The sequence below is a fragment of the Ictalurus furcatus genome, chromosome 23, assembly GCF_023375685.1.
Source record: "Ictalurus furcatus strain D&B chromosome 23, Billie_1.0, whole genome shotgun sequence".
Taxonomy (NCBI): domain Eukaryota; kingdom Metazoa; phylum Chordata; class Actinopteri; order Siluriformes; family Ictaluridae; genus Ictalurus; species Ictalurus furcatus.
The window spans coordinates 2,412,501-2,425,000 of NC_071277.1; the positions used below are offsets into that span (position 1 = coordinate 2,412,501).

At 41.7% G+C, this 12,500-nt stretch overlaps 1 protein-coding gene across 8 annotated transcripts in view; it reads right to left on the reverse strand.

Moving 5' to 3' along the window:
* Positions 1 to 12,500, reverse strand: part of mllt10 (MLLT10 histone lysine methyltransferase DOT1L cofactor) — an 81,166-nt gene that overhangs the window by 54,137 nt on the left and 14,529 nt on the right. For all 8 annotated transcript variants that reach the window (XM_053612130.1, XM_053612127.1, XM_053612124.1 and 5 more), the window contains exons 4-6: positions 10,583 to 10,692; positions 7,962 to 8,065; positions 5,972 to 6,065 (exon numbers count right to left, since the gene is read on the reverse strand). In XM_053612130.1, coding sequence (XP_053468105.1) covers positions 5,972 to 6,065; positions 7,962 to 8,065; positions 10,583 to 10,692 — 308 coding nt within the window. The remainder of the gene's footprint in view (positions 1 to 5,971; positions 6,066 to 7,961; positions 8,066 to 10,582; positions 10,693 to 12,500) is intronic.

Genomic DNA, 12,500 nt, shown 5'->3' on the forward strand with positions numbered 1-12,500 from the left:
CACCCGCTAAGTGAGGTTTGAATAGAATTTGAGTTACACGTGTAAATAAATAAAAATAAAAATAATAATAATAATAAATTGTACACACTACAGTCTGGACTACAGAAGAGCAAAGTGAAAGGACACCCTCCACGACTGAATTATAACTCGAACAGAATAACTGACACTTCCGGAATTCCATCATAAAAACACCAGCAACAAACGAATTTGCCGTGATCGCGTTTCGGCTCTTCTTAAATGAATCACAGCAGAGCGGGGAAGGACTTGCGCGAAAGCAGCCGCGACGGAAATGAGATCGATATCCATCGGAAAATAACGGGCAAGGTGGCGAAGAATGCCCCCAAAACGTCGAACCATTTTTTTTCTGTCCTGATATTTGTTCGCCACGATCGCGTACATATCGCATCATGATCGAGGATTTTCGGGATGCTGTAATCGGTACGGAAATGAATCGAGCTCACCGAGTTCAAACACGCCAACGATAACCGCCGGCGCTCCTCGATAAACACTACTGAATTAGTCCGTCGATAATACTGCGTGTACAATAAAACATACCCGGATGAACTCGATAAAAGCAAATCAGAACGGCCAGGAACATACACACAGGTCTAAACGGACGCTGTGACGTCACCGGCCGTGTGCCGCGTCGCTCTGAATCGCGCCGTTTTCCGAAAGCTCAGCTGGAGTACTGACGAGATCAGAGAGACGTGCAGAACGGGTCGCGGTGCTCACGTTGCCACAAAGTCCCAAAACACAGGCGGTTTTCGGTGGTATCTGCTTACTGCTCCTCCTCTTCAGTGTCGGAGGAGATGAAACGAAACGGAGCCCTGCAGCGGCTGCATAAGGGTCCGACTGTTCCAATTTCTAACAAGTGTGTGTGTGTGTGTTAAAAAGGATCACTCTTACGCCCCCAAACACAACAAGTATTAATGTGTCGCAGCTGTGTAACGTTTAAATACGCAGACTACAAGTGAAGCACTTACGTGCAATAAAATAAAAAATACAAACAACAAGAAAAAACGATCGTCACCGTATCCTGTACGTCTCGTCTAGGTGAAATACCGACACTTTACCGATTAAGAGCCAATGACTGAAATGAAATTACTGAAATTATTACTGGAATAACTTAATCACCTCCTTCTTCTAGCACATGTAAAGTGAAAAATTTCATCTAAAAAAGGCGCACACACACACACACACACACACACACACACACACACACACACACACACACGATGGCATTTTAGTGCCACATAAAAAAAAATAAACAAAGATCATGAGAAGAAAGTCATAATATTTTGAGAATAAAGTCATAGTGATAGGAGAATAAATCTGAATATTTTGATAATAAAGTTGTAGTACGAGAAGAAAGTCGGAATATTTTGAGAATAAACTGGTAGTAGTAGGAGAATAAACTCGTAATATTTTGAGAATAAAGCCGGAATATTTTGAGAATAAAGTCGGAATATTTTGAGAATAAAGTCTGAATATTTTGAGAATAAACTGGTAGTAGTACAAGAATAAAGTCGGAATATTTTGAGAATAAAGTGGTAGTGGTGCAAGAATAAAGTCGGAATATTTTGAGAATATAGCCGGAATATTTTGAGAATAAAGTCGGAATATTTTGAGAAAAGTCGGAATATTTTGAGAAAAGTCGGAATATTTTGAGAATAAAGTCGGAATATTTTGAGAAAAGTCGGAATATTTTGAGAATAAAGTCGGAATATTTTGAGAATAAAGTCGGAATATTTTGAGAATAAAGTCGGAATATTTTGAGAAAAGTCGGAATATTTTGAGAAAAGTCGGAATATTTTGAGAATAAAGCCGGAATATTTTGAGAATAAAGTCGGAATATTTTGAGAATAAACTGGTAGTAGTACAAGAATAAAGTCGGAATATTTTGAGAATAAAGTCGGAATATTTTGAGAATAAAGTGGTAGTGGTGCAAGAATAAAGTCGGAATATTTTGAGAATATAGCCGGAATATTTTGAGAATAAAGTCGGAATATTTTGAGAAAAGTCGGAATATTTTGAGAAAAGTCGGAATATTTTGAGAATAAAGTCGGAATATTTTGAGAATAAAGTCGGAATATTTTGAGAATAAAGTCGGAATATTTTGAGAATAAAGTCGGAATATTTTGAGAAAAGTCGGAATATTTTGAGAAAAGTCGGAATATTTTGAGAATAAAGCCGGAATATTTTGAGAATAAAGTCGGAATATTTTGAGAATAAACTGGTAGTAGTACAAGAATAAAGTCGGAATATTTTGAGAATAAAGTCGGAATATTTTGAGAATAAACTGGTAGTAGTACAAGAATAAAGTCGGAATATTTTGAGAATAAAGTGGTAGTGGTGCAAGAATAAAGTCGGAATATTTTGAGAAAAGTCGGAATATTTTGAGAATAAAGTCGGAATATTTTGAGAATAAAGTCGGAATATTTTGAGAATAAAGTCGGAATATTTTGAGAATAAAGTCGGAATATTTTGAGAAAAGTCGGAATATTTTGAGAATAAAGTCGGAATATTTTGAGAATAAAGTCGGAATATTTTGAGAAAAGTCGGAATATTTTGAGAATAAAGTCGGAATATTTTGAGAATAAAGTCGGAGTATTTTGAGAATAAACTGGTAGTAGTAGGAGAATAAATTCGTAATATTTTGATAATAAACTTGTAATATTTTGAGGATAAAGTCGGAATATTCTGAAAATAGTCGGAATATTTTGAGAATAAACTCGTAGCAGTACAAGAATAAAGTCATTTACCAACAAACATCACTGTGAAAGACCGTGCAGAACAATTTTGTGCGACTGCAATTCCGCCAATTCGAGTAGTTTTCTGCAAAACAATTTTTTTTTTTTTTTTTTAAAAGCACAAAAAAAGTCGCATCGCAAATTCTGAAAAAAGCTGCAGCAAAATCAAGCGATTTTGGTCACGACGATCCCAGCGAAATCCTGTACGGACTGAAGGAAGTCCGGTTTGTGCGAGAACAGAAACGGGTGTAACAGTCACGAGCCTCCTAATATCGCCCGTGTTTACTGTATCAGTGTCTACTGCTTTCAATAGTGGATATTTTTCATATGTACAAATGTTTCATTTCGTAATTTTTATGAAGGCATCTTTGCTTTAAAGTACTTCTCTGCATACACCCAAGACAGAGGTTCTCACCCTTTTGTACCTAAAGCCTCCCCAACCATAACTACCAATCTAGAGGGGTGAAGACTAACACGTGCTTCCTCAGAGACGTGTGACGCCGAGTGCATCTTCTCGCAATGCCGCTCATGCTACGTCACAGGGCGACGTAACACGCACGGAAGAAAGTGCTCTCCGCCCCATCCCCGTGCACGAGCGCGCAGACGCCCGTGATTGGCTAGTGTCGCTGTGAGTGATAGGGGAGCATGACTACGCCTCCTCCCCCCCCCCCCCCCCAAAGCAGGGGCGATTTTGTTCTCTAAGCCACGGACGGCTGTGCCATCATTGTGATTCAAAGTCGTAATCTCCAGATGATGGGGCGGACGCTCTGAAAAGCAATGTTATCCTTCAACACTGAGGTTATGTTTATAAACCGGAACGGACGCAGAGATGACGGAGTACAAACAATCCTGCGTCTATATTAAATTATATTATATTATATCTCTATATACTGATAATCGTCACTGGGATAAATGGGAATGTCTTCTCGCAGACGGACACTTCCGACGCTCCTTCAAACGTGTCCCGAATAGAAGAAACGAGTCCTTCTGAATGATTCGGGGACTCGAATCCAAAGTGGCCCTAAAATATCGATGACGGTACATAACAATTCTCAATGCTATTCATTTCATACTGGATGGATTTATTTATTCTAAGACATGCTGTCCCTCCTTGCTCATTCTTTAAACAGCTAGTTCACACACAAGGCCCACACACACACACACACACACGATGCTGAACGCCCCCCCCACTCACCATGCTGCTGTTCTGAATGATAGCGCGTTAAAGACGGCAGCTGCAGCAGAACAGAGCGGAGTCGGTTGATGAGGACAACAGCGGGCGTGCTGCGTGCAAATACTTCATCTTCGAGGCAAATGAGCATGGCAAACCAAAGGCTACCAGTGAGCCTGTATGCAAAAGTTGCCCCAGAACTAGACCAATGAAGAGTGTTAGCGAAAAAAAACCCCGAAAAACACCTGATGGAACGACACGCAATGTCGAAATTTAGGGACAACTTCCACTTTAAAGTCGATGCGCAAGTAAACAGGACTACAATGCCGATAAACACGAGTACCATTAGTTCTGTTTGGCACTGGTTTATATATATATATATATATATAGAATCCAGCTGAAACCTTTGGGGCTGGTAGGAAATGCACAACCTCGGTTTTCTTTCTGGTATCTGGACACCGTGTATTTGGTACGATATACAGACGATAAGAAAATCCTATCAGGAAGGCAGAATAAACAGAATGCTCTGTTTAGTTTCAGATGATGTAACAGCAAGAAATGCAACAGCGAGGTGAAAGTCCACTCTGAGGGCTATTTAATAAATATTAGCTCTTGTGGACTTGGGTTTTTTTTTTTTTTTAAACAAACTAAACAGTCCGGAATAACCGTAGCAAGCGGTCAACCATCACAAACGCTCAGGCATGAAACAGCGACCCTGGATACTGTATGACCAACACCAGCATACGCACACTCAAAGCGTTCAAACAGACAAAACCCACACCAAAACATCATCAGTAGAACTTCTAGCGTATAGCAGCAATCACCAACCCCGCTCCTGGAGATCTACCTTCCTGAAGACTTTCGCTTCAACCGTAAACGTACCCACCTGACCACTCAATCGTCGCCTTAGGGAGTTCTTGATCGGCTAGAACAGGCGTGTTGGATTTTGGTTGGAGATGAAACCTGCAGGAAGGGAGATCTCCAGGAACAGGGTTGGTGACCACTGGTCTAGAGTCTATTCTAGACCAGAGGTACTCAACCTTTTGTAACTAAAGCCCCCCCCCCCCCCCCACCATATAGGAGAAGACCAGGTATAATGCTTATCTAATCTATATAAAACCTGTCTAACATATACATACACATACATACATATATACAGATATAATATACAGATAAATGTAAGTCGCTCTGGATAAGGGCGTCTGCAAAATGCCATGAATGTAAATGTAAACGATGAGGAAATTAGAAGGTTCCCCGGAAACCGATACATCGGTGTCCCAACGCGTAGTGAACTCGTGTATACGATATACTGACTCATGACCTGGGGAGCTTGGGAGCTGATCGAGACACACCGCATGTCTGTGACGATCGCGCCAATACAAAATCACCATCTCAAGCTTGAAAGCTCGTACACTCTCGGCAGTTCTGCTCCTCAAAGGCATCTATCCTCTAGAAACGGGATCAGGCGTGCCTTGGTAACGACCAATCACGGGCTCGGTCACGCGGCGCGTTTGCCGTGGAGTTCTCTCAGCTGTCGTGTGTACTACACGGCACTCGACGCTCCTTTACTCCGCGATTACGTCTCATCGTGCATGGAAGTCTTCTGAACGTCCTTAACGGTGTCAGGCAGCTACAGTGTATACCCTAATTTCCTCAAGCCTTCAATTATATAAAAAGAACCCTTTGAGCCCCATCGTCTAAAAGCGCACCGACAACTGCGATACAATATATCGCGATCTTGAACATGCAAAATATTGTTCTAGTGGACGTTTTAAAATACCGTAGCCACTCTTTTCAGCCTTTCTGTGCAAGACACTGAGAAACAAGGACAGCTGGCGTCTAAAGTCCCTTATTCTGGACATGTCTTAAGGCAGCATTACAGGTAGGCCATGAATCAGTTTCCTAGGAAAGACATTTTCTTGGCAGACAGAACTGCCTCTCAGTTCAGTACAATACTGTGAAAACATCAAAAGCTTTAGTAGCTACCATATGAAAATTTCATTTTGGCACACGCTTAAAGTTAGAATGAAGAGTTAACTTTGCGTCTTACCAGTTTGCTGTAATGGTACTTGCAGTAGCCACAGTATTTGACGTTGTCGGCGTCCGAGCCTTGCTCTTCACACAGCAGGCCGGCGAACTGAGCGCTGCAGAGAGGGGGGGGGGGGGATAATAAAAATGGGCCTGTTATTTCAAGAATCCATCAAGCAAAATAAACTCCACAAAAGTTCAAAAGGCACACGGAAAACCCCAGGGGAACACGTCATCTATTCTCTCATTCGCATTCTTACAAGAACACAAGTTCTCTGTTCAGATGAGGCAATTTGGACGGCCATGCCAGGCCGGTAAGCTTCAAACCTGCCTTACTTCTTGGTTACACTGCGTTCTACTAAAACCAGTAACTCGGAATTTCCGATCTCCGACTCGTAATGTTCAACAACAACAAAAAAAAGCTCGGCGTGTGACGCCAAACCAATCGATCGATGGCTGCTCGCGGCATCGACAGATCAAATCGATACAGCCGTACGAGCTTGTTCAATCTGTAACGTTATACAGTCCGCCGTTTTGAGGATGTTTACATGCATCGATCATGACGGTAGGGCTGCACGATTAGGACCAAAATGATAACCACGATTATTTCTGATCAATACTGGGATCACGATTATTTATCAGGATTATTCATTGATTTTAGGGACGACGTATTTTTTATTGCTCTTTCACATTGAAATAAACAGACCGCTGCTTTCACCTCCATGTCGTGCTACTTTCCTGCAAACGTACAAGTCTTTGCATCAAATTAGACCGGTCCGTAAAGCGCATCGTCTCGTAGAAGCAAAATATAAATAAAATTGTACCCAAAATATAGGATGAGTAAAAATAAAAACGCCATCAACCGAATGAAAAACGCATCAAATATAACAATATGTATATTTTATACAAACTACTCGTACTACTCAAGATAAACTAGTAGCTTCAATTCGGAAAAATATACCACGTATAAAAACGTATACGGTATATAGTACGGGGCGTTCCAGAAATCTCCATGAATACGGAAAATGAACACTTTTGAAAAACTGTGTTTATATTATATTATATATTTTCCACATAGCTTTTAAGAATGCTTTCGATGAAAGAAGAACATATTGAAATCATTCTCAGGACTGGATCGGGGAGGAAACATGGCGAGCACATCGCACGCACGACGCTGTTGCCGGATTTATTATCAAATTCAAGAAGACTGGGAGCGTTGCGGACCAACCGAGAAGCGGACGTCCACGATGGTCCACGACATGGGATACTACGTATGGAGATTTTTGGGACACTCTGTATATCCATGCATCCATCCATTTTCTGGTCACGGGGAGCCTGGAGAATATCCCAGGGGACTCGGGGAACAACGTGGGGGACACCCTAGACACGGTGCCAGCCCATCGCAGGGCACAATCACACACACACAACTTGGAAATGCCAATCGGCCTACAGCGCATGTCTTCGGACTTGGGGAGGAAACCGGAGTACTCGGAGGGAACCCCCGAAGCACGGAGAGAACGTGTAAACTCCGCGCACACGGGGCAGAGGCAGGATTCGATCCCCCGAACCCAGAGGTGCGAGGCAAACCACTAAACCACCGTGCCTCCGAATATGCAATCTATAAAATATTACAATTATGAAAACTAGTGTTTTTTTTGTTTTTTTGAGTATTTCTAAAAATCATCATAGGTAATTTTTTTTTTTTTTTTGATTAATACAGAATAATAAATACAGAGAATAATTACAGCTACTCTAAAATGAAACTGACTGGATAATTTATCACAATATCAATATTACATCATCAGGCATCTCACGGCAATATGCGTGAATAGAAGACAGTGAAGTGATGCTCACAATGATACTGCTTGGAATACTATAGAAGTAAAAGAAGAGGGTCAAAGTTTACGTTTTTTCTATCCCTTTTTCAGTATGGAAATTTGCTAGAAATAAAACCAGACAGAGATGTCAGCCGTTGAGTGTAACAGACGCGTGCAAGACGTCCTTGGACTCACCATGTGACGTGGAAAGCCTGGCGACAGCCGTGTTTGTTACAGGCCATGCAGGCTCCCGTGGCTGCTTTACTCTCCCGGCCTTGCTCTTCACAAATGTAGCACGTCTGTAAGCACAAACCACACTCGATCAGACATCACACGACACGTTAAGACGGAGACACCTTACTATATTACTGCGGTTGTATACGGCTGACGACTATTTCCAGACTGGGATCCTTAAATCGTTTACTGTCTCAAGCTCCTTTGGTGTCGCTTTGCACCGAAACCCGACATATACGCTTCTAGGTCACTTCATTAGGAACACCTGTAAACCTGATCGTTTGTGTCATTCCGCCGAGTTCTCCTCCGGTTAGCCGGGAACAGGAAATCTGACGCTAAACTGGGCACAAGATCGCCGAAACATGACAGCTGAAGACCGGAAAAAGACTGACCCATTGACATTCTTCCAGATGCACATGGTCAGCAGCACTGCTCAAACAGGCTGTGGCATTCAGCGATGACTGACTGATATTAACGGGCCCCAAAGTGTGCCAAGAAAACATTCCCCACACCGTTACACTACCTCCACCAGCCTTATGTCAACAGTCTGGGCAGGTTGGGTTCATGCATTCATGTTGTTGGCGCCAAATTCTGACCGTAATGTCAGTGTGCCTCAGCAGAAATCGAAACTGATCAGACCACGTTGATCAGGCCACGTTTTTCCAGGCTTCAGCTGCCCAATTTTGGCGAGTCTGTCCCCACTGTCTCAAAGTCCTGTTCCTGGCTGACAGCAGCGGAACACGACGTTGACTCCGGCTGCTGTAACCCATGTGCTTTCTGAGATGCATTTCTGCTCACCACGGTTGTAAAGAGTAGTGATTTGAGTTTCCATAGCCTTCCTTTAAGCTTCAACCAGGGTAACCATTCTACTCCGATCTCTCTCACCAAACCAGGGTCTCCGCTCGCTGAGCTGCGGACTCACCGGACGATTTAGGGTTGTTTTTTTGTTTTAAGACAATTCTGTGTAAACTCTACAGACCTTCATGTGCCGGAAAGTAATTAAAAATGGCTGTTTACATGGTGGTTTCGTAATCAGAGTATCGTCTTAATGGGGTTAATAGTGAATTATTGTTGTCCATGTAAACGCACGGAATGTTTCCTATGATAAATACTATTAATAAAAGCGCCGTGTGCGTCAGACCTACACAGAGATGCCCGGATCCGCTCGGTCACCGTCAGCGCAGAACTTCTGCCCGATGCCCACCGTATTGAGTCACTGCAGTCAGATCACACCCACCGAGTGCGCCGCTTCAAATTTGTTAATGTGCACTGTAATTTCATGGCTGTGAAAAGCTGCTGATGTGGTATATACAGTGCAGCTGCGAGAGGCGTCGCGTGTTGACTGTGACAGCATCGACAATTTAACAAGCCTCTCCAAAGCCCATCTTGGTAGCACGCCCGATTATCAGGCGAATAATGACTACGCGGTTTTAAATTGGCTCGCGCTGAAGACTCAATTACCGAGAAAACTGAAAGCGTTTCATCACAGATTGAATATTTCAAGCATGAGATTAAACTTGCACTTGTAACACATCGCATGCAGTGTCACATATCGCTGACTGCTTGTTTCATCACACTGCCTCGGCTGGAATTAGTTCTACCGTGAATTTATCATATCGAGATGAGAAATATGATAAACGCACAGAATGATAATCGCCCAGACTAATATCACGGTGTTTCTGCTTGGGCTTACTTCAGAGAGCAACATTAAAACGCTGGAGCATTAAAGTGAGGGTTTCCTTAATAGAGTTAAACAAAAGGGGATTTTTTTATTTTTCCCCCCCCACTCGAAGTATTCATATTCATATTTAGAAAGAAAACAACTTTTTTTTTGGTGATATAAGCTATACCGGCATAAACATAACAACAGAATTATTTTACCTCTCTCTTACTCTCACACACACATCCATTCTCAATTTTTTTTAAAAAACGTATAGCTTTTAAACACAGTTAAGTAAACGACACACGGCGGTATATTTTCACGACGTAGCTTGTTTTCAGTGCCGATTGATAACGGGTATCCCGTTAACGGTAGTAGCGGTTAACGTTAATGCAAATTCTTTGTAAAAGACGGGCACAGAACCCGTTTTCTTCATTCAAAAGTAAAGGAACGAGCACTCCTGAAACCCTAGCGTCGCTATGAAAATATCGATTTTTGAAGATGCTGAACTGTGCTTAGTTTGGTGTGAGAATTTTAGAAAAAAAAAAAAAAAAAAAGATACGGTACCTGCCCAAATACCATGCAGTAGGTGTTTTACTAACGCAAAGCCTGGGAAAAATCAACAGTGCCGGGAATAAGAAACATCATTTAAAATGATATCGCTCAGATACGTCTGTTCGATTGTATTTAGCTAAGCACTGAAATTATGGACTGCAAACAAACACAAAAGTGACATTAGAGCAGTCTCTCTCTCTCGCTCTCTCTCTCTCTCTCTCCCTCTCTCTCTCTCTCTCTCTCTCGCTCTCTCTCTCTCTCTCTCTCTCTCGCCCTCTCTCTCTCTCTCTCTCTCTCTCTCTCTCTCTCTCTCTCTCTCAGCCTTTAATGGTAACGCTTCAGAGCTGAAACGACGTAGTGAGCTCACCTTATTGTAGCGCTCATGAGGGACGGACTGTAAAACGATAGGCTCCATGGTGGAGACGTTGGCGAATTCCACCTCTGGGATGTAGAGCGCACAAACCACATGAGCCCAGCCTTAAAGAGAGCAGGAAAAACAACATAACTGCTGGGTTATTGTGTCACTATCCACACTAGGCAACAGGTTATACAATACACAATTACAAATTAATAATGCATTTTTTTTGATCCCTCACACACACACACACACATATATATATATATATATAAAAATATTCCTTTGCTCAATTATTCCACTACATTAATGAGGCTTTATGGCATAAAAATGGATCAAAAAAAGGGATTACATATTGCAACAATTACCTTTCAAGCTCTGATTGTCTGGGATAGCAATATTCATAATACAGTCTTAGATGATTACACAAGCTAGTACGAGATGAAGTTAGGGGTGACTTTTGGCTCATCGTGGTTCAGAGCCACCGAGGGAGAAATGCAGCAGTTCACTATATTCTGTATTTGCTCAGTTCTACCATTGTGTGCACTGGTGAGTCATTAAATCAGTTTTATAATAAAAAAAATAAATTAAACACTCACTGTTGGAAACCTGTGTCAATTTTTCATAACCTTAACTCAACTTATTTATTCGCCGAATTCATTCATTCTTTATGATGCAAAACCAACAGTCAAAATAATACGAGCACAATAAAATAATCTGAACACAAAAATAAGAATTGAACGCAAGAAGTTGTTTTTTTTTTTTTAACTCATCAAAAAGATGAAAGAAAATAAATCAGATGAATCAGAACGGCAAGAACTAATCGAGGATAATCGATCACGAAAGTCGTTGCCAACGCGGGCGGAACGGGGGGATGTTTACTCACCGCTTTACTTCCGTTTGGAAAACACGCATCGGAGAGTACAAACCAAAGTCGTGTCCTAAATGACGTACTGTACACTCGCAGCCTGTACTCTGAATTTTAGAAGTGTAATATCGCCTCGAATGGAACACGAGCGGTTTCTTTATTAACCGGAATAAGTATCAGGTGATTCTTAGTTGATGGCACGTGACGTCAAACGTACGTAACGCGACGCCGCTAGCTTTAGCGGAATACCCCGAGACAGTAGAAACTTATTTCTTCAGTTTACTGTTTGAGTCAGCGTTACCTTTTATTCCCAACACGACCTCAGTCACCGTCAGACGGAGGCGTAATCGGTGAGTGACTGCGCAAGAAAAGCGTGCGCCCCCCAGGTCCTCTAAGGCAGGCGTGCATTTTATATTAAACGCCACAAAGAAGACTGCAACCTTCAAACGTTACGGATCTGTGTAGCATGGAATCACAGCAGTGGTGCACGAGCACAAACTCGTGTTTATATCCAAAGTGCTCCGCTGTGTGCAGGGGGGTTGCTTAAAAGGTTTAGTCCAATTCAAGTTTAGGGAGTTTTTTTTATTTATAATTTAGGACTGTAGTTTAATTATCAGTGCTTCTAAGTGCATCCATAAAAGATGCAGAAATATTTAAGCATAATATAAATAGAGAGAGATAGATAGATAGATAGATATAGTGTACACACACACACACACATCTGAACAATCGATTAATCAAAGAAGAAAATAAATCGGCCGATTATGAAAATAATCCCCTAAAATAAATCCAATTTAAATTCAGTCCTTCCCGGATTTCATGATTTTGCAATCAAGCAAACTCCGCAATATTCCGAGTTTGCAATTTTTTCGAAATTACCGCAGATTTTCTCAAGATTTGGGCAATTTCGCTAATTCGAGTAGTTTTCCACAAAAAAGCACAGACAAATTGAAGGGAACAAAAGCTCTTTTTTGGCCACATCAATCACAAAAAAAAAAAAAAACACCCCTGCAAAATCCTGTACGGGCTTTAAATGTAAACATACTTTAGGGTTCGGCAATA